Source organism: Amblyomma americanum, chromosome 1 (genome assembly GCF_052857255.1).
Source record: "Amblyomma americanum isolate KBUSLIRL-KWMA chromosome 1, ASM5285725v1, whole genome shotgun sequence".
In the NCBI taxonomy this organism is placed as follows: Eukaryota; Metazoa; Arthropoda; class Arachnida; order Ixodida; family Ixodidae; genus Amblyomma; species Amblyomma americanum.
This window is the reverse complement of record NC_135497.1, coordinates 251,716,847-251,743,284: the sequence shown is the minus strand read 5'-3', so window position 1 is coordinate 251,743,284 and position 26,438 is coordinate 251,716,847. Positions and strand designations below refer to the sequence as shown.

At 47.1% G+C, this 26,438-nt stretch overlaps 1 protein-coding gene and 1 pseudogene across 1 annotated transcript in view; one reads left to right on the top strand and one right to left on the bottom strand.

Moving 5' to 3' along the window:
* The window catches only part of LOC144114924 (QRFP-like peptide receptor), a 587,744-nt gene that overhangs the window by 462,534 nt on the left and 98,772 nt on the right, over positions 1–26,438 (bottom strand). Inside the window, exon 2 of the mRNA XM_077648955.1 lies at positions 10,370–10,563. Coding sequence (XP_077505081.1) covers positions 10,370–10,563 — 194 coding nt within the window. The remainder of the gene's footprint in view (positions 1–10,369; positions 10,564–26,438) is intronic.
* Positions 3,538–5,044, top strand: LOC144116432 (uncharacterized; annotated as a pseudogene).

Below are 26,438 nucleotides of genomic sequence, written 5' to 3'. Positions count from 1 at the left end.
ATACGGTACGCTGACGGGCTTGCGCTCACTTGTCTGCACGTTTGTTACGAGTGAGACTAATCCGTGAACACGCAGAGTCGGCGCCTGGAGTCATATTGAAGAAATGTTTGCGGATGGCTCCTCGGTTAAGGTTCTCAAGGTCGTCGCACTGTTGTCTTGTGATGACGTGGTAATCGTACTCATACTACAAAATGTGTGAGCCCAGAATGGCTGTAGCTAGGTAGAAGGTATCTTTTGTCACTGTACCCCACTGAAGACGTGTCACTCTATTATTAAGGCCCAGGAAGGCCTTGCACTGGAACCTTACTTTGTTGCACCCATGTTGTGCGCCTTCCGTCTTGATCATGATACGCACCCCGGATTCGCATGAAAGTTTGGCGCCGAATAACTTGACCAGACATGAAGAATTTGATTAGTTTGCGTTGATTAGGTGCCCCTGAATCGCTCAGCAGCTTTGAGACTCTAGTCGCAGGTTTAGATAACCGTGTAGCGAGCGATTGCCGCCCAGTTGTCGCTTTGCGACCAAAGCGATTTTTCACAACCTGCCGAGTTTTCGAGTAACAAAGTCACACGACATTCGACTCCCAAAAGCTCCATCAGTGATCAGGAATAGAAAATAATGCACCTAAAGGAAGGCCACTTTTGGCATAGGAGGATGTTATCCCGATAAAGTATGTCGCGATGTTTTTATCGCTTGCAGTTATCATTACGATTTTATTCTCTACCGAAAACAGTGTAACTTCCGCGGCTAAGAGCACCGTAGAACTGAATTTCAGCGTGGATGTTTTTTTTTTCAAATGGAAAGTGTTGCAACTTGATGTGTTTTCGAAGTGCGCGTGCGCGCACCTTTTATCGCCTTATCTGGCAATCCTTCAGAGCTTCTGACTATAACGACTAACACGTGCTCCTTCTTATCTTCCTGCTACTAGGCTACTTATAAATACGTCCTACACCTATGAATAAACGTTCATTTTTGGTTCTACTGACTACGCTGCTGCTTCCCTGGTCTGGCGTTACTGCGAGCACACCATGGCTATGCTACAGTGGCGACGAGGATGGACATCGCTTATGCAGTGAAAGTCGACACTGGACAGGAACCCACGCAGAACCGAGAAACCAAGGCCATCATGGCTCACCACCTTCCGGACTTCGAAGAAGACAAAGTGGCAGTCGTACCTTATTAAGGTAGAAGCATACTTCGAAGCTAATGCAATTGAAGACTCGACTAAGAAAAGAGCATTGCTGGTTGCCGCGTTAAATACGGTACGATCCGAGTGCTGGCAGGAAAGGTGGCTCCACGCAAACCAAATGCGTTGACGTATGAAGAAGTGAAAGTTTTGAGTGAGAATTACAGTCCGAAGAGACACGAAATCACCGAAAGCTTCAAATTCTTCAGTCGTTGTCAGGCGCAGGGCGAGCCGATTAATGAATTCCTGATTGACATTCGCCGTATAGCTGACAATTGCAATTTTGGCAGTGCTTTAGATCGCATGCTACGAGACCGCATTGTGTGTGGTATACGGTCAGAGGCCCTGCAGAAGCAGCTACTGGCAAAGTAGGAATTAACGCTTCAAGACGCTGAGCCAATGGCCCTTGCAGCTGAGGCTGCGGATAGTGGCGTAAAACGCATGATTAGACCGGCAACGACACCCGTGTTGAAAGTACAGGCGCATCACAAGGAAACTCTGCTGGACGAGAGGAGGACTGCCGCTCATCAAGAATGCTCAAGGTGCGGTAGTACGAAACATAATGACGCATGTTGCTCCTGGTTTAACGCTCGTTGTTATCGCTGTGGACGACGGCGTCACCTCGCAAGAAAATGTAGAAGCCGCGGAGCTCGAGAACAAGGCACGGCGAGGACGGCGCAAACTAACGCCCTCTTGGGGACGGAAACCTCAGCAGACCAGGAACACGAAGCCGCCCACATTTGGACTTTGGTATCACAACGAAAAAGCTGTCTGGAACCGCCGATCCACCGAACATTGGCTTAGGGCGGTGTGCAGCGGAGCATGGAAGTCGATACCGGGTCGCCCGTTTGTGTCATTCCGCGCCAACTGTGCGATAAGCATCGCGGCCAATGGCCGAAGCTAAAACCGTCCAGCCTGAATTTGTCCTCCTACACAGGACGCCTTCCAGTATTTGGGGAGCTTGAGCTCCAGGTTTGTCATACAGGGGCGACAGTAAAGTGTGCGCTGACCGTGTTGGATCGTGCGGGACCAAGCCTCTGAGGCCACGATTTAATAAAGCAGATGAACAGCGCAGGTGTTCCGGTGGTTCGTTTTGTCAAGGACTCAGCGTCAAGAAAAGAAGCAAGCAAATCCAGCGTGAACAGCATATTCCATGACTACCACGACGTGTTCTCCGAAGAACTGGGACTAATAAAGGGTCCTCCAGCCAGCCTGCACATGAAGGAAGGCGCCGTACCCAAGTTCTGTAAGGCCAGATCCATTCCATATGCGCTACGTGAGCAGTGTCACTTGGACCGTTTAGTATTACTGGGCGTACTGTCGCCGGTGGCACACTCTGAATGGGCAACGCCCATATTCACAGTGCTCAAGAAAGTGCTCAAGGCCACAGTAAATCCAGCGTGTGGAACTGAGCAATACCCATTGCCAATCATTGAGGATATGTTTGCCCAACTACACGATGGGGACTATATCAGCACTCTGGATTTACGGGATGCATACAGTCAAGTGGCGCTAGATGATGACTCTGAGAAAGTTTGTGTCATTGATACGCCAAAAGGGCTATTTTGATACAACAGGCTTCCTTTCGGGATAGCCTCTGCGCCAGCGATTTTCCAAAGATAAATGGATGAGGTTTTGGCTGGCCTTCCAGGAGCACAGGCTTACCTGCACGATGTGCTCATTTCCAAAAGAGCGAGTGACAGCGATGAGAGGCTGAAAAACGTCTTGGAGGGCTTCCGAGAGCGTGGGGTAAGGCTCAGGTTCGATAAGTGCAAGTTGCGCAGCCCAGCAGTAACTTATCTAGGACATCGCATCGATCGCGATGGGCTTCATCCGACAGAGAAAAACCTTTACGCTATCATGCAGGCACCCAGCCCATGTAATGTCGGCAAGCTACGTTCGTTTTTTGGGTATGGTTACTTTTTACGCGAGGTTTCTGCCGAACATGTCAACCACACTTGCTCCATTGCATCAACTGCTTGAAAAGAATGCACGCTGGCAATGGAAACAGCCTCAAGAGCTCGAATTTGATCGTGCCAAGCAAAACGTTAAAACAGCTAATGTTCTCGTACATTTCGACCCTTCGAAGGAACTTAAACTTGAATGTGACGCGTCTCCGTACGGTGTGGGAGCTGTTTTGTTTCACACGACTGGTAACGATCACAGGCCCATCGTGTTCCGCTCGCGAACATTAACGCAGGCGGAGCGCAAAGATTCACAGCTCGAGCGAGAGGCACTGGTAATCGGCGTCACGAAATTCCGTGACTACCTTCTAGGTCGGGAATTTACCCTGGTGACTGATCATCAGCCACTGCTGGGCATGCTGAGATCAGACAAGCAGACGCCCCCAATGGCCACCGCACGGATACAACGTTGAGCGCTCCACCTGGGGGCCTACCGATACCGGCTACAGTACGCACCAGGACGACAGATGCTGAACAATGATGAGCCGACTACCGCAGCGATCTCCGGATGCTGACGACGACGGTGAGCCACCCGAATATGTGCTGTCACTGAACCAGCTGAATTATGGCGCTGTGACAACGCGTGAGCTGAAGGCATTAACGTCTTCTGACCCTGTCCTGGTCGAGGTCAAAGTGTACATATTACATGGGTGGCCCAGAAACGCAAACGTAAGGACCCGGACCGTACTATCGTTTTTTGACCGTAAGCTCGAACTATCCATAGCACATGAACTGGTTTACTGGGGTAATAAGGTCATAATACCGACCGAAGCTAGGGAGCGAGTGCTGAATCTTCTACATGAAACGCACCAGGGTTCACCGGCAATGAAATCTGTCGCACGTTCTTTGTTCTGGTGGCCAAGCCTCGACAGAAATATTGAAGAGTTGTCTGCTCAGTGCCAGAACTGTGTGAAAAATCTGCCGCTGCCAGCCGCGGCCCCCTCCGTTAACTGGCCTGAAACAGGCGAAAGGTGGTCCCGTATTCACATTGACTACGAGGGAACGATCTGCGGAAAAATGATACTCGTAGTAGTCGACGCACATACCAAATGGCTCGAAGCAGTACCTTTGTCGCACGCTTCAACGCAGGCTACCATTAACTGTCTGCGTGACATTTTCAGCAGGTTAGAATACCCCGCACGATCTTTTCTGACAACGGAACCCAGTTTACCAGTCAAGACTTCACGCCGTTCTTGGCAAACAACAGCATTGTGCACCTTCGATGTGCTCCATACCATCCCCAGTCTAATGGTGCGGCGGAAAAGGCAGTGCGAACTATACAAGATGGCCTTCGAAAAATGAGGGAAGGAAACCTGGAAGAGAACCTGGTACGGTTGTTTTTTAACTGCTGGAGGACTCCGCGAAAATCGGGTAAATCCCCAGCAGAGCTTCTTTTGGGCTATCAAACACGCTCACGCTTGGACACATGCTTTCCTCCAGCACTTCCAGGACCAAAAGAGAACCACGATGACTGGCTGCCACTACTTGGAAGTGAGGTGTATGCCCGCAATTACGGTGCGGGGAGCAAGTGGACGCCCGGCCATGTGAAGACGTCTGGAACGAGAATGGTTACCGTGGAAACATCGGACGGAGTCGTCCAGCGGCACGTAGACCAGGTCCGCCCGCGACCAGAAGCCCCAGGGGATAACCCGGCAGTAACTACAACCAACACACATTGCAGTGAGCCAGACCATGCAACACGTACAACTACAACTTCCAGAAACGGAGAAACCGGATGAAGGCATGAGTGCTCGGCGCACCCCAAATGGCACCGGTTCCCCAGGTCTTCCTGCACCAGATATGCCGGTGGCCCCGTTGAATACAGGTGTCGCACAACAAACTCTGAGGCGCTCAACGAGAGAACGCAAGCCAGTACTACACTTTCATTTCTGAGGGGGAAGGAACGTTGCAACTTCATGTGTTTTCCAAGTGCGCGTGCGCGCACCTTTTATCGCCTTATCTGGCGATCCTTCAGAGCTTCGGACTATCACGACTAACACGTGCTCCTTCCTATCTTCCTGCCACTAGGCTACTTATAAATACGCCCTACACCTATGCATAAACGTTCGTTTCTGGTTCCACTGACTACGCTGCTGCTTCCCTGGTCTGGCGTTACTGCGAGCACGCCATGGCTATGCTACAGAAAGTTTTAAGCAGCAGCGCATCTCATAGAATGTTTTCGGCACACTCGTCTAATAAACGTCCCTAACGTCCATAAAGTACGAAAAGCATGCGCGACGTGCTCTCAGCGTTACAGCGAAGCCGAACACTGGTGCCATGCACTTTCGGACAACATTACTGCTCTGGCTAACTCCGATTTCGTATGCAAGGATTTCTCGCTGTCTATTTTTCTTCTTAATTTTTTTTTAACACGCAGGTACTCAGAATCCTCCTCGCAACCCGTGACCTGGGCGTACAGTCTCGTTTGCAATTGAAATCAGCGTGCGAAACAGCCGCAGAGAACGCCTGAAAACGAATCCATCTAGTGACGCCAAATTGATGCGAACTGTAAGTGGGAACACTCAAATAAGATTTTTTTCTCTCTCTCGCTGCACAATTCTCACGACCCATCCCGCAGCCAGAGCCAATCGACGCGCTCTGAACGCAATATATTTCCGAGAGCGAACGGCTCAGAATCCAGAGCCACAGTTTCCGCGGCACGGTGGATCATTTTGGAAGCTAAAATGGCTCAGGTGTATGGAACAGCGGCGACATAACGACTGGAGGTTTTATATTGCTGCAGCTGATGTAGGCACCGGCAGACCTTTATACAGCTCGCTAAACTTTCGTGGCAATGGCTGCAGTGTACTGGAGGTGTCGCAGAACTCGTGGCCTTTGCTTTTTTTTTCCGCGGCAAGATAAACGACTTTCTCCCTGTCACTGCCCGCGTTCGATTTTCATATAACTATCAAGCTGCACCTTCAAATTAAGGGATTGCAGCCCGATATAATTTTAATTCTCTCCTAAACAAAGTACTGTTAGACGCTATTTCAGCCAATCCGAAAAAGAGCGAGAAGTGTGCGCATATTGCTAGCTTTTGCCAAAAACAGAAATTATGCAATTTGCCTTTATATGTTCCCTTTACGATGGCAGCATATAAAACACAACACGAGGTGGAATCACATCGTTTACGAGGCACTGACTATTGCATTATATGTCCAAACGTTTCGTTTATCTCTTAACTCTTCCAGATTTGTTTCGATTTTGACCTTTTGATTACGAGCTTGCAACTTTTCCTGAGAGTATGGTACAGAGAGAAGGGACTTCTTACGATTTATCCCTCTCCATATCTCAACCGGCGTGCTTTTTTGTGGTGGCTGTGAAACGCAGCTCCCAACATTCTTCAAAATACCTTGGCGGTATGCATGCACCTGCACACAGCCATATAGACAGATTTTGTCACTCGCGTTAATGACATTTTATTCTGAATTTTCAGCGTCACGTACAACTTCTTGAAAAAAAAAACTATATGTGATCCACGATCTCCCAAGTTCTCACCTTAGAAGCCATATTCTTTTTATGTTGTAATTACAAACCACTGCGGTGTTTTGCATAAAAGTTTGTATACATACCTGTGGAAAATTGACAGCGAACGTTTCGCGTTAAAAACTAATTGCCGTTCGCGATGCCTGCATAATTAGGCGGAATTTTCGCTGGCTGTTTGAACAGAACTAGCGAGCGGCGTCTCAAAAGGTTAAGTAATCTTCCGAAGTAACTTATAGGCGCTGACTATGATCCGAACTCCGTCCGAACTTTAATCCCGAGTTGTACGTTATCGTACTTCAAGCAGAGGAACGCAGCAGGTGAACAGTTCAAGAGTTATGCGTCCACACTGCTCACAATGATCGCACTTTGAGCACGGCGTTTTTGCCAGAGTTTCCTCTGCACTTCGCGATGCTACTTTATTTGCACTTTTTTTTTCAAAGCGAAGAAAGTAGGCAAACCAGTTAATATGTGCCAGTGCTAATGGCCTCGCAAGAACGCATAAATCACTGCCAAAAGCGTTGATCTTCTTTCCCTGTTTTCTACGCCGAGGGCTGGTTTGGAAGAAATTTAATGCATAAATACCAGTCATGCAAAGATAAATGCGTGCGGTAAAAGCGGATAAAGAAACGAGCTCGCGTTGCTCCTTCATCTTCGTCGCGCGAAAGCTACTGTGCACTTCTCGTTGCCGTTGGCGTAATGGGCATTAAAGTCAGTTTCCGTACATTAACTAAGATAGAATTTCGTACTAAATAACCTCTCATATTTCCTCACCCTCTCACATTTCCTCAACATCTCATTTTGGAACCAGAAAGAACCGCCAGAATTGAAAACCAAGCGGTTGTCTGTAGCTCGGCGCAGAAAGAACGGAGGTATGTCCCAGCCAAAAAAAAAATATAGTAATGAATAAATCGCGCGACACAGTGCTGAGGTCGTGTTGTTGTCAACCTTAATTCCCCGAAGGCCGAAAGGGGAAAACTGGGCATCTCGCGTTACGATGCTGAAGAGGAAAGACGGGCGTGTTCAGAATGGCCTACGAGGAACTTCGCACTTTCTATCGCCATATTTTTCTTCTCTCAGCAACAGAAAGCGCACACATGCAGACCAACATTGCTGTGGTGCTGCACGCATAGCGAATATTCTGTTCGTGCTTACCGTTAGTTACCGGGGCACAAAGTGGCAGAAATACGATAGAAAGTTATGGCGCAGCGCTACCGCGCATTACAGCTAACGTTACTGCTTGCCGGGAAAACCACTGAGCATTTCCAGCAGCGCGTTTGGAGGGACGGCCTGAACTTAAAATTTCGAAACATTCAGGATCGCTAATGGACTTCGCTTGATCGTGCGCATTAGGGATTAAAGAACATTTTTTCCAGTGGCAATCTTATTACTAGTGCTCGCTTCCCATACCTCTGTTGCCCTACTTCTTTCCTCCGCACTTACGCCTCACTTTGTTTCTCCAGGAACCACAACAGCAACAAAAAGAACACTGCTCTACTCTATATCACAACTTTCCAAAATCTTTTGCGTGGAACGATTCAAAGCGATCGAGCCTGTACAGTTTGGCAACGTACAGAGCCCTCCGGGGATGGCTCGATCAAAGAATAAGAGACTTCCTCGAAGCTTAGGCTGCTCCAAAATATCCTTCGTGATCGCCAAGCTCATTAACGCTGCTCTTTCCTGCTGCGACAGGGTTTCGATGAGCGTTCAGTCATGTTGGTATTTTGGGGGCATGAAGAAACAAGTTGCCAGAGCTGGTCACAGAGGCATGACAAGGAACTGGGCGGCTCCTTTGAGCCCAAACACGCCGAGATTTTGTGCCTCCTTTTGTACACAAAAGACACCAATTTCAGACTTCCTGCGAGTTCCTGTAGGCTCATCAGAGCACCCCGGCATCATTTTTGGGTCGACATAGCTTTGTCAAACTATGCTTTATTTTGGAGTTTTCATCGTGCAGTATCGTGCCCTAGACTTGACGCGACGAGGACAGACTTTTTTTCCTGCGTTTGGTGTCTGCAAAGTAGAAGACCGTTCAATGAGATAACTTAAACTAACCTAAGTGCACTCCCTTCGGAAGCACAAGCAAGAAGGAGTACCCTCTTTTTGAAAACCCAAAAGGCCATCAGCAAGAGGGCTGAGTGAAACAGTGAAAGGGCTGAGTGGAAGTATTTTTTGGAGATTTGGAACGGCATGCTGGGGCCGATCCATATGCGCCGCGTTTTTCTCACTCGGTATTTCTTTTTGTTGCTTTTTTTGCCAACTTAGGGTGGTCTGTCTTCCTTTCTCGATGCGACATAACTAGTGGTTGAATTATCAGCTTTTATTTTGTTGAGAATTCAGCAGACTTTTTTTTCGAGTTTATTTGAGAAAGTAGTTCTTAGTTTGTTTTTTTTCGATGATTGTTACTTTCGACGAATGAATTACCGGTTATTTCCGGTGGTGTAAAGTGCTAATATTATGCGGATAAACGCCGCTTGTAGTATACCCTGCCCTTTTTGCTAACCCTAGGATTCGATTTAGAAGTAATTAACGCACAAAATAATCGTATTTCAAGCTATGCGTGAACAAAGAAACAGTATGGCCATTTAACAAAGTAAGAGAAGGTAAGTGGAGGAAACGCAAGACAAAAACTGAAGTGAAAGTTGACTACCAAAAGTTGGGTTGCCTCTTCATCATTTGGTGGCTTCGCCGGATTCAGCGAGAGGACGATGCGGATTACGTAGTCTGTGTTGACGCTAGCTACGGAACGGCCGCCTAGCCGTCGGGCTAGTCAGAACATGAAATATTTCGTGACGCTTATGCACGCTGTCGCACCAGTCCCCTTACATGCAGTTGATAAACCTACTTAACAAAGTAACTGCCCTAGGCAGGTGATGACAGCGAACAGCAGTAGGATCAGCAGAAGTCGTTTTTTTTTTGTCCTCTGATTGAGGGTAACTCCTACTCAATAGGCAGCTAGCTATGGCTTGCGTGCCATACATATACTGAACATTTGCCGTTGAAATCGGATTTTGAAAATTGAATTCGATGCGTTTTTATCGCTTTTTTTTCTTTGACACATAAAAATTCCACGCCCTACACATAACATGCGTCTGTGCCTTTGACTTGCATCTATGGAGCCGCATACATAGGCCCTACTGTACCTTCAAGTCCAACTGCATCGCTTTTAATCATGTCCATCCATTATAAGGCAACGTAAGTAAGAAAACAGCGCGTGCTATAGCTAACTTTCGCACATTTTGGGTTTTCACCAAAACCATAGCTACCATAGCCCCACGCTGCTGACTTCGTAGATATGGCTTGCTGCTACTGAACACTAGGTCACGGGATGGGCCCCTTATTTCACGGCATTTGAAATGCAAAACACTCATTTATTCAGATGTCGGTGCTCTCTAAACAACTCCGTGCGGTTGTAAATCAATCCGGATAACTCCACCACGGCATGCCCAACAGTCGAGGCATAGCTGCGCGCAGAAATTCAGTAGTTATGAAACGAAGGAGAAAAAGAAAACAAAAACAAAACGTCCTTTGATGACCGCTTCCTCCTTCTCCTACGCATGCCAACCAAACACTGCTCCGTTTAGCTGTGAATTCAGAAAAAAACCGATCATCTATCGCATATGCGCGTTTCGTGCAGCTATTCATTGACCACGCCTCTTCCTCGCTTCGAATGCGGCTCGACAAGCTGGCCGGCCGCGCCCACAGTAATAAACGAAGAGCGGGCGGCGTACTCACCGAGACGGTGTAGAGGCGGGAGAACACGATCAAAGGCACGGAGATGGCGGCCGAGGTGACCCAGATGACGGCGATTACGGCGCTCGTGCGCTGCTTGGTGACGCGCACGTGCGCCTGCAGCGGGAACATGATGGCGATGAAGCGGTCGCACGAGATGGCCGACAGCGTGAGCACGCTGCACGTCAGGCACGTCACTGCGGAAGAAAGCGAGAGAAGGAACTCGTCAGCGAGATGGGCGCCCTGCCGTCGCAGCCCCATGTCCGCGTCTCAGAACCCGGACTCTCGCCTCCTCCTTGAGGAGCACACCGTTCACTAAAGCGCTATAGCCAAAAGAAATCACTCGATGCGCAGCGCACAGTGGGCCTAGAAAGGACTCGTGGGAGTTAGACAGACGCAGCGCTACAGCGCTAACACGACTGCACTTCTCTGCCGATCCGCCGCGGTAGCACAGACAGAAGCAAATCAGGAAAAAAAGAACCTGGAGACGCCCAGCCAGTTGAACTTCAAAGGATTAAAACCTGTAGATAGATTGTTTTTTTCTGTATTTTGTGACCTTTAGTTCTCGCCTCTAAGCATTTGGGCATTACTTTGACACATACTCTAACATGATCATCAGTTAGGACGAACATCGCTAGTGGCGCTAACCGCGCCCTTGGCTTTCTACGTCGCAATCTTCGTTTTGCTACCCCTTCCATCGAACTATTACCTTACCAAACTTCCGTCCGACCTAAGTTAGAACCCGCTTCAGCAGTATGGGACCCTCATCAGTCAAACCTCTGACTAACGCTCGAAAAAATACAAAATCTGCTATCCGCTTCATTTAGTGAGATTACTCATATTATACTAGTGTGTCTTCTCTAAAATCTAGTGGTATCTTGTCTCATCTTGAAACCAGAAGAAAAATATCTGGGTTATACCTGTTCCATAAGTTTTACCATTCATGTTTAAAAGCATCAATCATATCAGCACCACATTTCTCTCCAGCCGCATTGGTCACAACAAGACCGTGCACCCTCCCCCCGCAAGAACGACATCTCATTTCCGATCTTTTTTTGTCAATTCATCTCGTGACTGAGAGGATCTGCCGCCAGAAGCCGTACACCTTACGAACCCCATCGAATTCAAGAAAAAGATCGAGGCCATCACCTTGTAGTCTCTCATGACCAACCCTCATGTAATGCCCCATACACTGGGTCTTTAAAATAAATAAATAAATCAACAAACAAGCAAACAAACAAATAAAACAAATAAATTAAATAAATAAATATCGCATTATTAGCCATCACTCCGTTTTGCATACACGTAGCTCACGCAGCACTGTTCTTTAATGCAAAGCGCCTCTCCCCAACGTCCTCTTTATCATATCGTTCACTGCGTTTGTTTGTTTGTTAGGAGGGAGGCCACAGACAAGTGCAAATTCCCGTCAACAATGCAATCAACCTTGATTTTAAATAAATAACTCAAATATGCGTATGCAAATTACTTGGTATTGGCAGAGATTGATGACACTTGTATGAAGCCCCAACGCGGCCAGTGTGAAAGCGCTTGTTGACGCAGAGGTCGCACTGTGAATTGCGGAAAATAATTGAGAGTATACCTTCACGCAGGTAGTAGCAATAAACATGGGGTGCATACAGCAATGCAGTTTTTCCTCATGTTAACTATGCTCAATTTAATTTCACGCCTTTGTCAGCGCGAACGAAAAAAAAAAGGAATGCTTGGCAGACGACGACCGCAAGCCCTACAAACACGTTTTTATTCCAACAGAAAGATACATATATCAACGTTAGTACAAAATGGTTGGTACTGAACTTCACCCATACACTGTACGTTTCCGCGACGCTGAGTTATTGGAGACTTTCGTCCCTAATACGACTGCTCCTTGTACTGTGTCGCCTTCATGACTGCCGTTACCTTTCAGCTACTGTGACAGATGACGATGATCATAACGCCACGTCAACAAAGCATGGAGCGTAGCCACAGTGAGCGCACTGCCAAGGATTTGGCACAAAGCAGCAATAAATGATAGAAGCCAATTTTTTGCCGGCGATGGCAAGCGTCCTCTCGATCGCACTGTCTCGCGGTTGTGCTGTACAATTTGGTATTTTGAAAAACTCATCAAGTTCTTTTTTTGTGCCTAACCAGTCCCCCACACCCACCTCTAATTCATTGTTCTTCTGTTTTAACTTCCGGGCAGTTACACGTGACCGGCCCTTTCTGATGCTACTATTTTTAGATTCTCAACAGCGTTTTAAAGACTTAAAAAAAATTCAAATTGAGGAGCCGTGCAAGAAACCTGTTATGATTTTTCGGCGCAAAAAGCAACAAAAACATAAATGAAATAAAGGTTTTCAATTTAAAGGTTTCTTTTAAAAAAAACGCGACGAAAACTTGTTAGCAGCAAATAAAGTAACATTTGGTTGGAATTTATACATTAATAGCACCATTCGTGCAAACGATATAATGGGCAGAAAAACAGCTCGCAGGCAGTGCGGGCGTTGACGGGAGCGATTACAAATAATCAAGAAAGTCCACTTCATTTTTTTCATAACTCGATAAAGGCCTGGCTGGTTACAGATCATTCGGCCTGGTGTGCAATTTTCAAAATTTGTTATTTCACGGCTGAGTTGACCAGTGGGTTTTATGAATATGAAAGTATGAGCAAAATGAGGTGCACAACCACCAGAGCCTCGGTGGTTTGATAAATCTTTGATAGGAGTTGACAAATCGTAAAAGGAGTAAACGCATGTGAGGCTCACGGGGGTTATAATTTTCATGCACCTGCACAAGCGTGCATGTAACCGAGGTGGGGGTGAAATAAGGGCGGTCGACAATCAAGTAAAAACTGCCCGAGAACACTATTTCTTTCGCGCTGAGCCCCTCGTAGCTTCTTCTTTGTCAAACTGACGCCGGGGCTCCCAAATCTGCGAAACTTGAGTCTTGCGGCTTTTCTGGCAGGCGCGAATTGCAAAGGAGAGTTTTGAAAAACGCGTTGAACCTGTCAGATGACGTACCCTTCTCCAGCAAATTGCGCGGGCCATAGATTGACCCGCTGGAACAAATATTTGCATTGAGAAAATGGATTTTGTTCTCAAAGAAAAGAAACAGAGCTCTGTCAGTCTACTCCCTCATAAAAGTGGTCTATAGACAGTCTATAGAGTTCTTATAGACTCTATTGCCTTCCTATAGATATTTGTTTCTGTCATTCACAATCCATAGACTGTCTATAAACAAAATTCTACTAAATGTGTATGGCCATAAATCTATAGATTGTCCGTAGACTTCTATAGGAAGTGTATAGATTAGCTATAGGCGAATATTCGGGATTCGTCTGTAGAAAGTCAATATAAGAGAGTAATCACTCATTGACATCCCCATACGGCTACAAAGGAAAGATATACAGCTTTATCAGAAACTTCGTAGTTAAAGAAAAATTCGTCCTAGCCCGAGGTTTTTTCTTTGGCCGGGGTTTTGGCTTTTGTCTTAATTGATGCACGTTCAAATAGCGCCTACAAAAATAGTCCACGTCCCTTTCTCTCTCTCTTTCTCTTCGTAGATCTTCATGGGAGAGGTACTGCTATTATAGAATGCGATTAATTAGGCAAAGAGGATTAAATAAAGGCATAGGATTACTTTTACCCCCTCAGTACGAGGCGAGCACAACGTGGGTGCTTGTCGAGACTGCGCGGACGCATGTGTCTGTTCCGAGTAGGCGAAGTGAACGCGGCAGCGCTGGCAAGGTCCTCGCAGAGTTCCACAAAGTTTCCGCGTCTAAATGGGCAATCTGTTTTCGGGGGCGCTGACACGAGTGGCTATTCCGGAACCACCGCGCCTTCTCCCCTTTTCGGCAGTCGGCAAGTGCTGCTCCGGTCTGTATGTGCGCTGTCCAGCTTCATCTCCGTTGGCCTGCGGCTGTCGAGCGTCAGGAGGCGCTCTTATCCACCCTAACTCGCGTTGGTTCTAGGCAAGAAGTACGCGTGGGGGAGGGGGGGAGTGAAGAGGTCTTATAGAACAGCCGCTACGTCGCGTGCTGAGCGCCAACCAATTTGGATAAACTTGCGCGCCATGCTGTGTCCAGGCGGGAAATGGGGAACCTAATCACTTAGCTGCCGCACCTGGCTCTCTGCGAGCGAATTCTGCAGGCAAAGCTTTTCTTCTACGGAAGGCTGTGTGCGCTGGAGTTCATCGTGAAGGCGTTACATGAACGCCCAGCAACGGTGCAAACAATGCTAGTCCGGTCTGCTTTGCCTGCCTTGTCACACACACACAGAAAAAAAAGAACTGGACCTGCCAAATTAGACATCGCAGCACATTGTGGCGGGAAAGGCTATACCTTCCGGTACTGCTCCATAGTCGCTGAGGCCTTCGCAGAAGTGGACATTATGCTTGAGAATAACTGGTTACGAAAAAAGGATTTGATTTGATTTAGGCGGTTTAACGTCCCAAAGGGGCTCAGGTTACGAGGGACGCCGTAGTGAAGGGCTCCGGAAATTTCGACCTCCTTGAGTTCTTTAACGTGCACTGACATCGCGCAGTACACGGGCCTCTCGCATTTCGCCTCCATCGAAATGCGACCGGCGCAGCCGGGATCGAACCCGCGTATTTCGGGTCAACAGCCGAGCACCGTAACCACAGAGCCACCGCGGCGGCACGAGGAAAGGAAAGGCGCAGTAACTGTCTCTCTTCTCTGTAGACACCTCAACCGCGCCGTGAAGGAAGGAATCGAAAAGGTAGTCAAAGAGCAAAGAGAGAAAGAGACGACATAGTGGAGGGCTCTGGATTAATTAATCTGCCTAGGGTCCTTTAACTTATCTGGCATCGCACACCACACACCTCTGTGAGGGACAACGAGCCTTGTCATCTGGCTCCGGCAGTGGCCTGATCGTACTCTCAGGCCTGCACAATCTCCACCAGCGTTGTAGGAGCTCTGGGCGCAATCGTCGACCGCTCGTTTGGGCGCCCGACTCTGATTAGTTGCACCGCGTCATGAATTCATATTTTATAGCTGTACCGCCCGGCTCGACTCCGGGGATTTACAAAACGCATGGAGACCACAGAAGTGCTTGCATGTAGTGAGAGAGATTGGTTTTCTGGTGTGGCACGCGCGTAGGAGCAGAAAAAAGAATTATTTCATTCGAGGGACAGTGATTTCTGGGATGCCTGTAGCTGGTGTGTGCACGCAGTCCACGCATAATTGCAGCGGCGAGACTAATTCCGGAAGCCGTGCTTAGCCACGCTGTGCGATCGGCATCGAGAATGTGGCGTCCAGCTACCTGCCACGCCGACCACACACCCACGTAACTTTCCGCTCTCAACGAGCAGCCACGTAGAACCTATCGTGCGTGCAGTGCCCGTTTATGCCAGCAGCTTGGTGCAGCTGATTGAAAGTGCTAAGCTCTCGAAAATTACAAATGCTTGTGTTCTGTGAAAATGAACACATAAAATACGCAACATACATGTTGGACTTTTTATTTTTTTTATCATGGACTGCAAGGGGAGCCCACGTTCCCTGGTACTAGCCTTTTTAATCAATCGGCCATTTTTTTGGGGTGGGGGGGGGGGGGGGGGGCGGGGGGCGGCCTGCTGTTGGAATAAACTGCCAACTTGCAACTTTCAATGCCATTCTACATGCAATCAAAAACTGATGTATTTCTGAGGCACACCGATGATCGATAACTTGTTCGTGGAATGTTGTTTTGCGAGTGCTTTGCATGTGCGTCGTTTTCGTAATTTTGAACATATGTGGAAGTTTTAGGCATTCTTTCGCTCTTAAACGCACCCTTCCTTTTACCTCCATACAGAGTGCCCACAAAGGCTCTTAAAGTGTGTTTGGATGAGTGAATAAGATGACACCTGTTTTCATTCAAGATCATGAGAAGGGAAACGTCAGCTGTTCTTATGAACGCCCCCATTCACCTCTCCTTGCAGTTGCTTACGAACACTTGCTTACTTACTTACGAACAGTTGCTTACGAACCGGCTGGATGCCAGGTCATGTAGGAACGCGTCCTCCGCCACGACGGCTGACGTCATCTCTCCACTATCGACACAGCGCCACGCTCTCGGAAGACTCCCGGTGCTCATCTGTGCGCATGTGCATCGCATATGACTAACATTATCGCGTTGTACAACGTATGTCAGCACCTTGAGTGAGTGGTGTTACAATCCGTCGGACGTTCGAGGATGTGTCCCTGCACAGTTTTAAAAAGATGTTAGGCACGCACTGTGTTGAAGCTATACGAAGTCAATTTCCGGCGCTTATTATTTTTGTTGTCTTAATTATCACCTCTTCGGACATGCAGTTGCAACTGTCGACTGCCGAGCTCCGAAAACCGTTTGAGAGTGAACTCCTCGAACAGGCGGCCGAAAGCACGGACAGAAGATTACACAAACCGTGAAGCAGCTAAAAATGGCGCGGGAGGCTTTAAAATCGACGCCGCGCCCCCCAAAAAGGAGAGGAAGATCAAATGGGCTTTCTAGGTGACAGCCCAGCCGTCTCCATAGCGCGCCCGGTGTCAATCAACTGGAATTACTTCCGTTATTCGATAAGCGACGCGATGACCATCACGCGTAATTTTGACGCTTTGAAGCCGTGACAGCTTAGCAGCGTTGGCCGCAAGATTAATGCGTTTTCGCTGTCAGCACGATTGGCGAGGCGCTGCCATTTAAGGGTCTGATAACTTCCGTTTCACCATTCGCTTACTGAATGCCGGAAAACGCTTTATTTCAGAGTTTCTTAATTTCATATCGGCGTTAGCTTCAAAAATATTCGTAACCAGCGACCCTGCCTTGGTAAAACAAAGACAAAGTTCGACACAGATTTTATTTTATTTCCATTATTTGCGCGACAGCCTGCCATCTCAAGCCGCTGGGAAGCGTTTGCGGCCAAAAGGCAATCAAATAAGTCGCACGTTCCAAGCCCCAGTTTACAGTTTTTTCAAAATTTAGAAAGGTCGATCAATTAAAGAGACACTGACAACTCTTTACAATTTTTTTTCGCTTTTAGCAAAAATAAATTGTGTAGCTCTTCCTGGGAACGTTGTTCTTTTTTTCCGACAGAAAAAAAGGCTTTGCTTGATGAGGAAATGGGACAAAATCCCCCCCCCCCTTCCCCCTTGATTCAAACTCGTGACGTCAAAACCGAGAAGGACTGCGTGATAACCGTTTGGAAGTGAATGGAGAGAGTAGTCAAGCATGAACGGTCCGCGCGTGAAAATCTTTCTTGACGCACTGGCATTTGCTTGCAAAAATAGCCGGTGAGGGCGACACGTGTGCTTCATTTCTTTTTTAACTTTTTCTAGCTTACAACTGCTCCGTCTCCAGTGAAAACAGTGAGTTCAGTAGATGCTGGTGGCCATGTTAGTAAAGACTTTGCCTTGTTTCAGAAAATTTACACTTACCGCAGAGGTGGCCTAGTGCAATAAAGAAAAAAAGCAGAGGTGGCCCAGTGGTTTGAGCATCCGCCTCGCACGCGGAACGTGCGGGCTCGATCCCCACCTTGTGCAATGAAATCTACCTTGTGCCATGGCGCTCTTTGGTCAAAGCTGCCCTCGCGCCATAAAAATCAATCATCATCATCACCATAAAGTTTACGCTTCACGTGAGATAACACAAATAGATTTTGGTTATTCTGAGGTGGCATTGTCTATGACTGTGGCGCTCGTTTCCGAAATGAGAGTTAAAATGTCGTAGAGCCGAGTCGGAAGCGAGAATTATACGACAAAGCGAGCAGATGTGTTACCTACTCCGAGACTCGTCGTGAACGGTGCGGTATAAGATTACAGGAAATGCATACAATAACGATAATATTCGCAATCCAGGGGCGCATAATTTTTGTTTTTTATTTTTTTCTCACGATTCGCGATTTGTTTAAGCGCACCGCAAAGTCCTGGCTCCGTCAGCCAGTAGGCGTGACGAATGAAAAGGAAGGAATGAAAACCAAGGGAATTAACTGGCAAATTACACTGGCCCAGTTTTCCTGCAATATTGACAGCTACAATAGTAGTAGATGAGATGTTTGGATCCGGAAGACGCCCACCTTTACGAGTAAGGCACCCCAAAGGTTCGACGTGCACTGGCCGCGAGGGCACTGAGTGGCAGTGACAACATTACGAATGCCGCTCAACGTGAGCCGTTTCTATATACGGTTATTTAGCGAGAAAGACAACAAGAGCTCTGCCACTAGATTGGTACGTCAAACACTTGCCAGCGGCTAAACATTAGCCCTCTCCAGCCGATCCTCCTGGGGGATATAACCGCTGCGCGCACGGATAATTCAATCTATGATCACGTATTCGATAACTTGCTATAGCCACACAGCGTCCCAAACCCAACCCTAACCATAGGTGCAAACAGTTGCCCCTGAAGCGAAGCGCCGACAAGCTACGATGCGTTGCTGACGCCACAAGACGCTTCCGGATTTGTCAGCGAGGCGCACAAGGATAGCTGACACAAGTTCCACATGAAGAAAAAAGAAAGTCAGGATAGACGCTCAGGAAATTTCGCAAGGCCTTCATGCGTGTCACGTTTTTACTTTTTTCAGCACATCTTCAACCGTGGTTCAGCAAAAAAGAAAAGTAGCTCAGAAAACGAAAGGCCTATTTGACAGCTGTTCTTTTTTTTTTAATTTCCCCTTTACTCCCCGTCGCTACCACGTCTGACGCCCGGCATGACAGCGATCAAAATTATGCGTGTCGCCGGCCCAGCTTTCAAACACAGCGCCAAACGATAACACAATTTCAGAGAAAAGTTAGAAATTTCACAGCTCCTTTCGCGTGAATGCGATGGCATGCATCTGATATTGAAGTATTCTCAGGGTAAACAGTGTGCATATCCTGACCCCGGCCACGGAATTCGCTCGTATTCAGAAACGCGCATAGCTGCTGCTTCATTTCCCGAATCAGTGTCCATTGCCTGCATGCGCGCGCTAAGCGGAACATTTAGTCGGCTATGCACAAAATGGGCATGTCGGCACTAAAGTATGCGAAAAAGCCTTCACTTGTCTATGCGCCCCTTGGACTTAATAGGCTTCTCGTACCGTACTTTCGCAACCGCACCGCATTTCCTTAGTACGCGTATGGCTTCCTGTTTTCCAATGGCACGCACGTCGTGCTGCCGGGTAATTTTGTTAGCCTAGTAAGAGAAACTAGCAAACTGAAAGAACCAAAAGAAAACAGTCACAGATCAAGAAGCGAACTTCACTGAGAACTATTAAAGCAATTTAGTCCAGAACTTGTAATGAGGTTCTCTCGAAAAACGCCTTAGATTTTACTTAATTGCATCACAATATTCTTAATTTTTTTAAGGGGCATACAGATCAGGGTAACGAGAATTTTACCGCACGAGGCCTCAGTTTCGTGGCATATACACGGTTTCGCTTCATCGTCGCGAAGCTGCACAAAAGGATCCGCAGATTCGTCCGACTAATTAGGCCACATTTCAAACATTCGTGGCCTACAGACAAACTTCAAAGTTAGTGTCCTTCTCTGAGGAGTGTCGAAAGAATACAATAACATTTAAAATGCACGTACTGAGAATGAAAAAATGCATGCCATCAACTACAGATTCCGCAAAGGGGCTTATTGGAAAAAAAGTACGATTTATTATGTGACAAGCTCTTCACTCTTCCTTATGTCGTACCCCCCGCCCCTTTCCCGTAAGGGAAAGCAAACGACAAGAAACAAACATGAAAACTAAAATTAATACATGTTCACATGACAGCACTACGGATACCTACCTTCTTATCGACTTGCACTGCACGGAAAATATTTTCCTATATTCATCGGTCTTTCTTACTGAGCATTAATTGTGTTTATAACGTCACGTATGCATCCATATTCCGACGAATGGACCCCTAAGTATGTGCATAACGAGCGCGCTGAAAACTACTCGTGCACACCCCTCGTCTGCTGTCCGTTCGCTAAGCGCTGCGTCCTTCATCTTCAGGCCTGTTCAAGTGAGTCGGCTGTAGCAGGTGCATTTCCGTCGCCTCGAAATCGTCCGTGTTCCCGTCTACGGCTGACGTGTTCGAAATGACGTTCCCCTTCATGAGATGGCAATTCCGAAATCTCTTTTCAACCTCCGCAATTTTGCTTTCGTTTGAAAGCTTGTTTCTCGCCTTTTCATTTGACACCTTTCAAGTTTGCATCAGAGCAGCGTAGCGAATGGCACAGCCGTTTTCCTGCTACACGAATTCCCACGACTCAATAAGTGCACACAGACTTCGTCTCTTTATATTCGATAGTGATTTTATAAGCGCAGTCTCTGCCTTAAGGGCTTTTTCTCTAGTTTTCGTGGGAAATTTCATCAGTTTATTTGAGAGGAGTACACATGTTTGGTGATTCTTTTACATAATGCCTAAAATTAAATTATTTTCGTTCCCAAATTACCAGCCAACCCATTTTGTGCTTTCTGATCATAGATTATTTTACCAATGCATTTTCACTGAGGCAAGTACAAAAACAGTATTCCCGCACAAAGCCTATCTTGGGTAATGCAGCTCTGAAAACATTTCCAATAATTTAACAATATTTTTGGCTAACGGCCTGCAATGCAGACCCCAATTAAAACCACAAAAATCCTTACAAACAATATTCTAGTTGAGCTATTTGAAATATATTCGCATAATTAGACTGTGAATAAAAAACACACTTTCATGATAGTTATCTCAAGGATCACACCGTAAATTTAAAATATAGGTTGAGACCAGCGTTTTCTCTTAAAACGCAATCTGACTTTCTCTTTATAAAAACGCCACCTTTGCAGTGACGAACGTTGAGGTGAAAGGCCTTCATCTAATATAAAAATATGCCCTTTTTTCACTCACTAACGACGCAACTATTACTGAGCCGTAAAAATTAAGTTTAGAGCTGAAGTACGCCAAGATTAAGCAAGAATAACACTCCCCAACAGCCACAATAGCCGCAAGGTTCACTGCACATAACCCGCACGAATTATCCTTATTTCATCGGGCACACTTGTTTCGTCCAGAACATACTGCTAAATATAACACCACCATCTCCGTCATATGATTCACAGACGTACTGCTTGTAGTCTGCCCTGCATCCCAAGCCCTAGATCTACGTACTCTCCTGAAGATTGTAGATTCTTCTCCTTGACAACATAAGCGTTTGCTTTCCCGCACTTTATTTGTTATTGCAAAGAATACAGCTTTACAGGCGGAAACGAATACAGCACGAGAGAGAGAGACAGAAGTAGCCAGTTGGCAAGAGGAGCGATGGGCTTGGCGTTTAGCGCTGATATTCCGTTTTTAGGAGTGATTAGTCTATTTCTTTTTTTTTGAACGTCCTTAACCCCTCTACAATTTGTTTGATGTTACAAACCGCAAAGTGCCTAATATTAGCGGCTAATTTTCACCAGTCGTAAAAAACTATGCGTACATTGTTCTATGAGATAAAAACAGTATTTTTTAATATTCAGCCACCCTGCTTGATTTTCTGCAGAAATTACTTGCTTTAACTGCAGTGCAAAGTATATTGAACAAAATAATATATAGGCGCTCGTTAATCTTTTATTCCAGCAGTCATTTCTTTTCCTGTTTTTCTACGGGCAAGCTTTTGGTTACCGTTGCACGTCCTGAGTGGATATATTCAGATGGCCGAGCGCGCTATAAACCTTTTCCGTTTGTAGCAAAAATAAAAAGAAAAGAAAATACGAGGCTGAGGACGCAATTCTGTGCATTTATTTAACGTTAAAATGCCTTTATTTCAATTTTTTATTGCTGAACGCACCTGGAAAGGAAGTCATTCAATTATTAAATTTCGACCTGAATTTCATGCTGCAAGCGTCAATAAGGACGTTATGTCGTTTTCTGCACAGGAGGAGGAAAAATGGAAACAGAATATTATGCAAATCATAAACCCCAGTTTCTTAAATTTCTGACAGACGGAATCTAGCCTGAACAAAAAAAAAAGAGACAGTAGTGCACGACCGAATACTCTTTCAGTTTTTCTGCTGAATATGCAAGAACGCACCCCACGAGAGTTGCAAGCTCCTCAGAGAAGCAATCTATTCACACATTGTATCTCGGTAGCTTTTGGACCTAAGCGCATAATTCCTGGGCGAACATTGCAGATCGTATTCACGTAGTTAGGCGGTCTTTCTGCGCTGTTTACTGTTTCCGAGTGACGACACGCCGAAATCTTTCGCGCGCTCGGCGCAGAGGGAACACGCGCAGGGGGTGTGAATCTAGTAAGATAGCGCCGGTCGGGAAGCAGCGCTATATTTCCGTCCTCCACGCGATTCGCAATTACACCACCGCTTGTGGAGTGCTTCATCAAATCAACGCATGGTGCACCGACTGTTTTTTTTTTACTTTCTGCGCCCCTCCTGCTGCCTGGCTTTAAAAAAAAAGACACAAATAAGAAACGCGGCAGCCGTATTCGGCGAACACCGCCTCTTCTTGCTTCCCATTGCGCGAATGCACCGTGAACTTTGTTTACACGCACGCGCCCCTTCTGCCGTCACCGCCCTGGTCTGCCGTGCTTCATTCATTCGGCTTTTGTATCCTTGTCTCTATATTTGCGCGGCTGTTTGACTTCACGGTGCCGTTTCCCTGCGTCTCTTCTAACACACTTCGTTGCGCCCGTTCATCGCGTGGCCGGCCGCGTGGCAGACCAAAACCAAGAGGACGTCGGAAGCACGTCATTAGCATCTTATGAGAATCCGAGCTTATTACAAGATGCTCCCGGCGCTGCACTATTCTTGATTTGTCTCGGGCTGAGATTGTTGCTTATCCTTTTTCTTTCACCTGCGCTAAACGCAAAGCTGAAGTCAGCTTATTTCAATCAGCCCCTTCTTCTCGCGTCGGCCGACCGAACGGAGTGTAGGCTTTATTATTTGCTCGCGCCTTCAGAGTTCTTCGCGGTACGCTTGGGTGCCTTCCTATGTGCCCGTCATCCGTCCGGGGAAAATTCAAATCACTCCGAACAGGAATCCGTGTGCTTCAACAATGAAGCCAAGAGTCACGGCACCAAAAACACGACGGCACAAAGACAGCTAGAAGGAAACCGGACCTCTGGCAGAAGCATGCCGGTTTCAAATATCTAAATCACAGTGACGACAAAAAGGAGCAAGAACGAACTGAAATTCGGCGCTCCTAGTGCACGTAGGCTTTGTATGTTCATCTGGTTCCCTTTGCGCTTTTTATACCATGGTACTGCTTTTTTTTCTCCAAAGGTAACGCATAATGTAATCGAATAAAAAGCTGTGAGTGTGGCTGGACCTTCTAAATATACTTTTGATTTTCCAGCAAAACCTAACGTATTAGCTTTAAAGGCCCTCTTTGTACTGAAGAGGTTTCTCTTGCTGAATGCAACATTTATTTCGGTCGTCTTTAAACACTTCGCCCTGATTTGTCCAATGGGGGCCTCCGGTGGTTCTTGCGGGGCTCGTCATGAACTTCCAGCCAAATTTTAGGTAGCTAAAGATATTTAATTATTAGTCGCCATAATCTTGTAAAGAGGGACTAAGATTGTATAATAGTGGGAGGTATAAGCAGGCTTTTGGTTTGGTTTAGATTATGGGGGTTCAACGTCCCAAAGCGACTGAGGCTATAAGAGACGCCGTAGTGAAGGGCTCCGGGAATTTCGCCCACCTGGGGTTCTTTAACGCGCACTGACATCGCACAGTACACGGGCCTCTAGAATTTCGCCTCCATCGGAATTAGACCGCCGCGACCGGGATCGAACCCGGGTCTTTCGGGACAGCAGCCGAGCGCCATAACCACTCAGCCACCGCGGCGGCATAAGCAGGCTTTTAAAAATCACTTATTCATTTGATGCTTAACTCAGTGTCCTCACGAAAAGCGCAGTTGGAAGTCTCAAAACAAATACCTGACAGTAATCTATATTTATTGCACAGAGAGAACTGGAATTTAGTAAGGGATGCTTACAAATGAGCAGAATGACTTGATGTTTGGATGCAGAAGGTACCAATTTTTCAACTTCTTTTGTAGCGATAGCTACATTACGGTAGCATTTCGAGCCTTCAGCGTGGCGGTGGCACGTGACCGTGGAGACGGCACGTGACGGTGGCGGCGTCGCCACCACCACGTGATCACGTGGTTGGTCACGTGACCAGCCACGTGGTGCGGCGCAGCTGCTGCTGCCGGCGGCGCGGCGCGCCGGTGAAACGAGCTGCAACAGCTGTGCGCATGCGCCGGGTCAGGTGGGACGAAGACGAAGAAGCAACGCCCAGCGAAACGAAGTGGCGAAAGTTCTACTCGGCCAGCCGTAGATGTGTCGCGTCACTCCAGGTTTAACCAAAACTAAACCACCGCCAATTTTTTCTATCTCTTTCCCTGTCTCCTTTCATGACTTCCTAGATCTTCATTACTTCGTTTGATCTTCTTGCACATGGTCACCAACTTCTATGTCATGAGTCATGAGTTTGATTCCCGACAGGTACACAGTGTTCCTTCGTTTGTCACTTTGTGTTCGCGCGGTGCTTTAAAATAATATGTCAAGCTAATCCGCTCCACATATCAGGCTTGATGCAAACAGTTTTTTTTTGTCTTTGTAGCCACTGCTCCTACGAACAGCTGCACACGTAAACGAAGATTTACGTGGGCTCAGCCAGCTGCACGTCAACAAAAGTAGAAATGGTTGTGACAAACCAGTTCGTCCCCGAAAGGACGAACTTCCCTCTCTCCTTTAGTTCTGCTTTTCATTCCTGTCCATCACGTCGCACGTAAAATAGCGATTGCGGGCAGCAGTTTCATGGCACTGTTCCGCCAAGGCTCGCCATTTTTCACTACAAAAATCATGCCTGCCCATAGGGCAGCAGCTGGAGAAGTGCCAGTGATTACAGCAAGCAAAAAGGAAGAACAAAATAAAAGAACAAAACTTTCTAAATATAGCCTTATCACTAACATCGCGCTCATTCTCGCCACAACTTTAATATACATGACGACACCAACGACAAAAAGATCGGTCCCTCGCAATGGAGAAGCGGCCACAGTCTGCTACAGTAATACCGGGTAGCGCATCAGTCGGTTACTGGGTCGTCGGAGCCGTGACTACGAGGCGCCGTTCAGCTCCCCCGAAACGCTAGCGTGCGCTGTCGAAGGTTATTTGGCTGAAAAGGTGTGAACTGTGCTTGAGCCGACTTGAATTTTTCTTGAACTTCGCTGTAAGCCTCTGTTTTCGCACTTGTTTCAGATTATACAGTGACGCAGGCTCAGTGGAAATGCTAGGATGTATACAACTTGACTGGCAGCCGCGGTCGATATGCCGAAAAGAGGACACCGCTAAGCTGCTTTAGAAGCTGGCTGCTTCTTGAAAAAAGTACGCCCTTGGAAAGCTCTCTACTCCCTCGCCACTCTTTGATCCCCGACTTTCACTCCGGAAAGCGACAGCGGAGCCCGTGTTATGCGAATTTACTCCAGCGTAACGCTTCGAAGCCGTCATTAGACGCGCGGTTCTTTTCACGCCCTTTTCGCGGAATTTTGTTTGTGCCTGTATAAAGCCGAAGAAACTAGTTCGTGCATAGTTCTGCTCATCCAATCGCAGCCTTGCGGTTCCGGGGTTCTATTTTTTTGCTTTCTTTGGTAGGCGCATCATGATTTCCGAGAAGTGGCAGTTCCTACCTGCGACGACAATCTTACAAGCTATCCGCACAGTTCCGTAAAGCTGGTGAGGAGCTAGACACCTTCATATATTGGCCTTTTCTCTGGTTCCTGACCAGTCATCTCTGCCAACCTCGTTCTGCGTGACTGCTAGCATTAGGCTTTTTTTTTTTTACGCTATAGCGTAGTCTCGTTCTTGCGGAGTACAGTTTTTGATCCGTATACCGCGCCGCCGGTCATCTGAAGTGGCGTCACCAATGATTCTTGTAACTTGTCAAACACAGCCGAACGCTAAACTTGATTTGTATAATACGACCGGAACGGGGAAATTTTGTAGCGTAAGCTACACTGGCCGAGGTTGACAAGTTTCGCGTGCATCCTGGAGAGCCGTGCTGCGCATTCGCGAGGAGCAGTGACGTCACAAAGGTGAAAAAAGAGCCCTGTGTCGAAGCTGGGAGGCGAACCACGGCATTTCGCGTTTGAG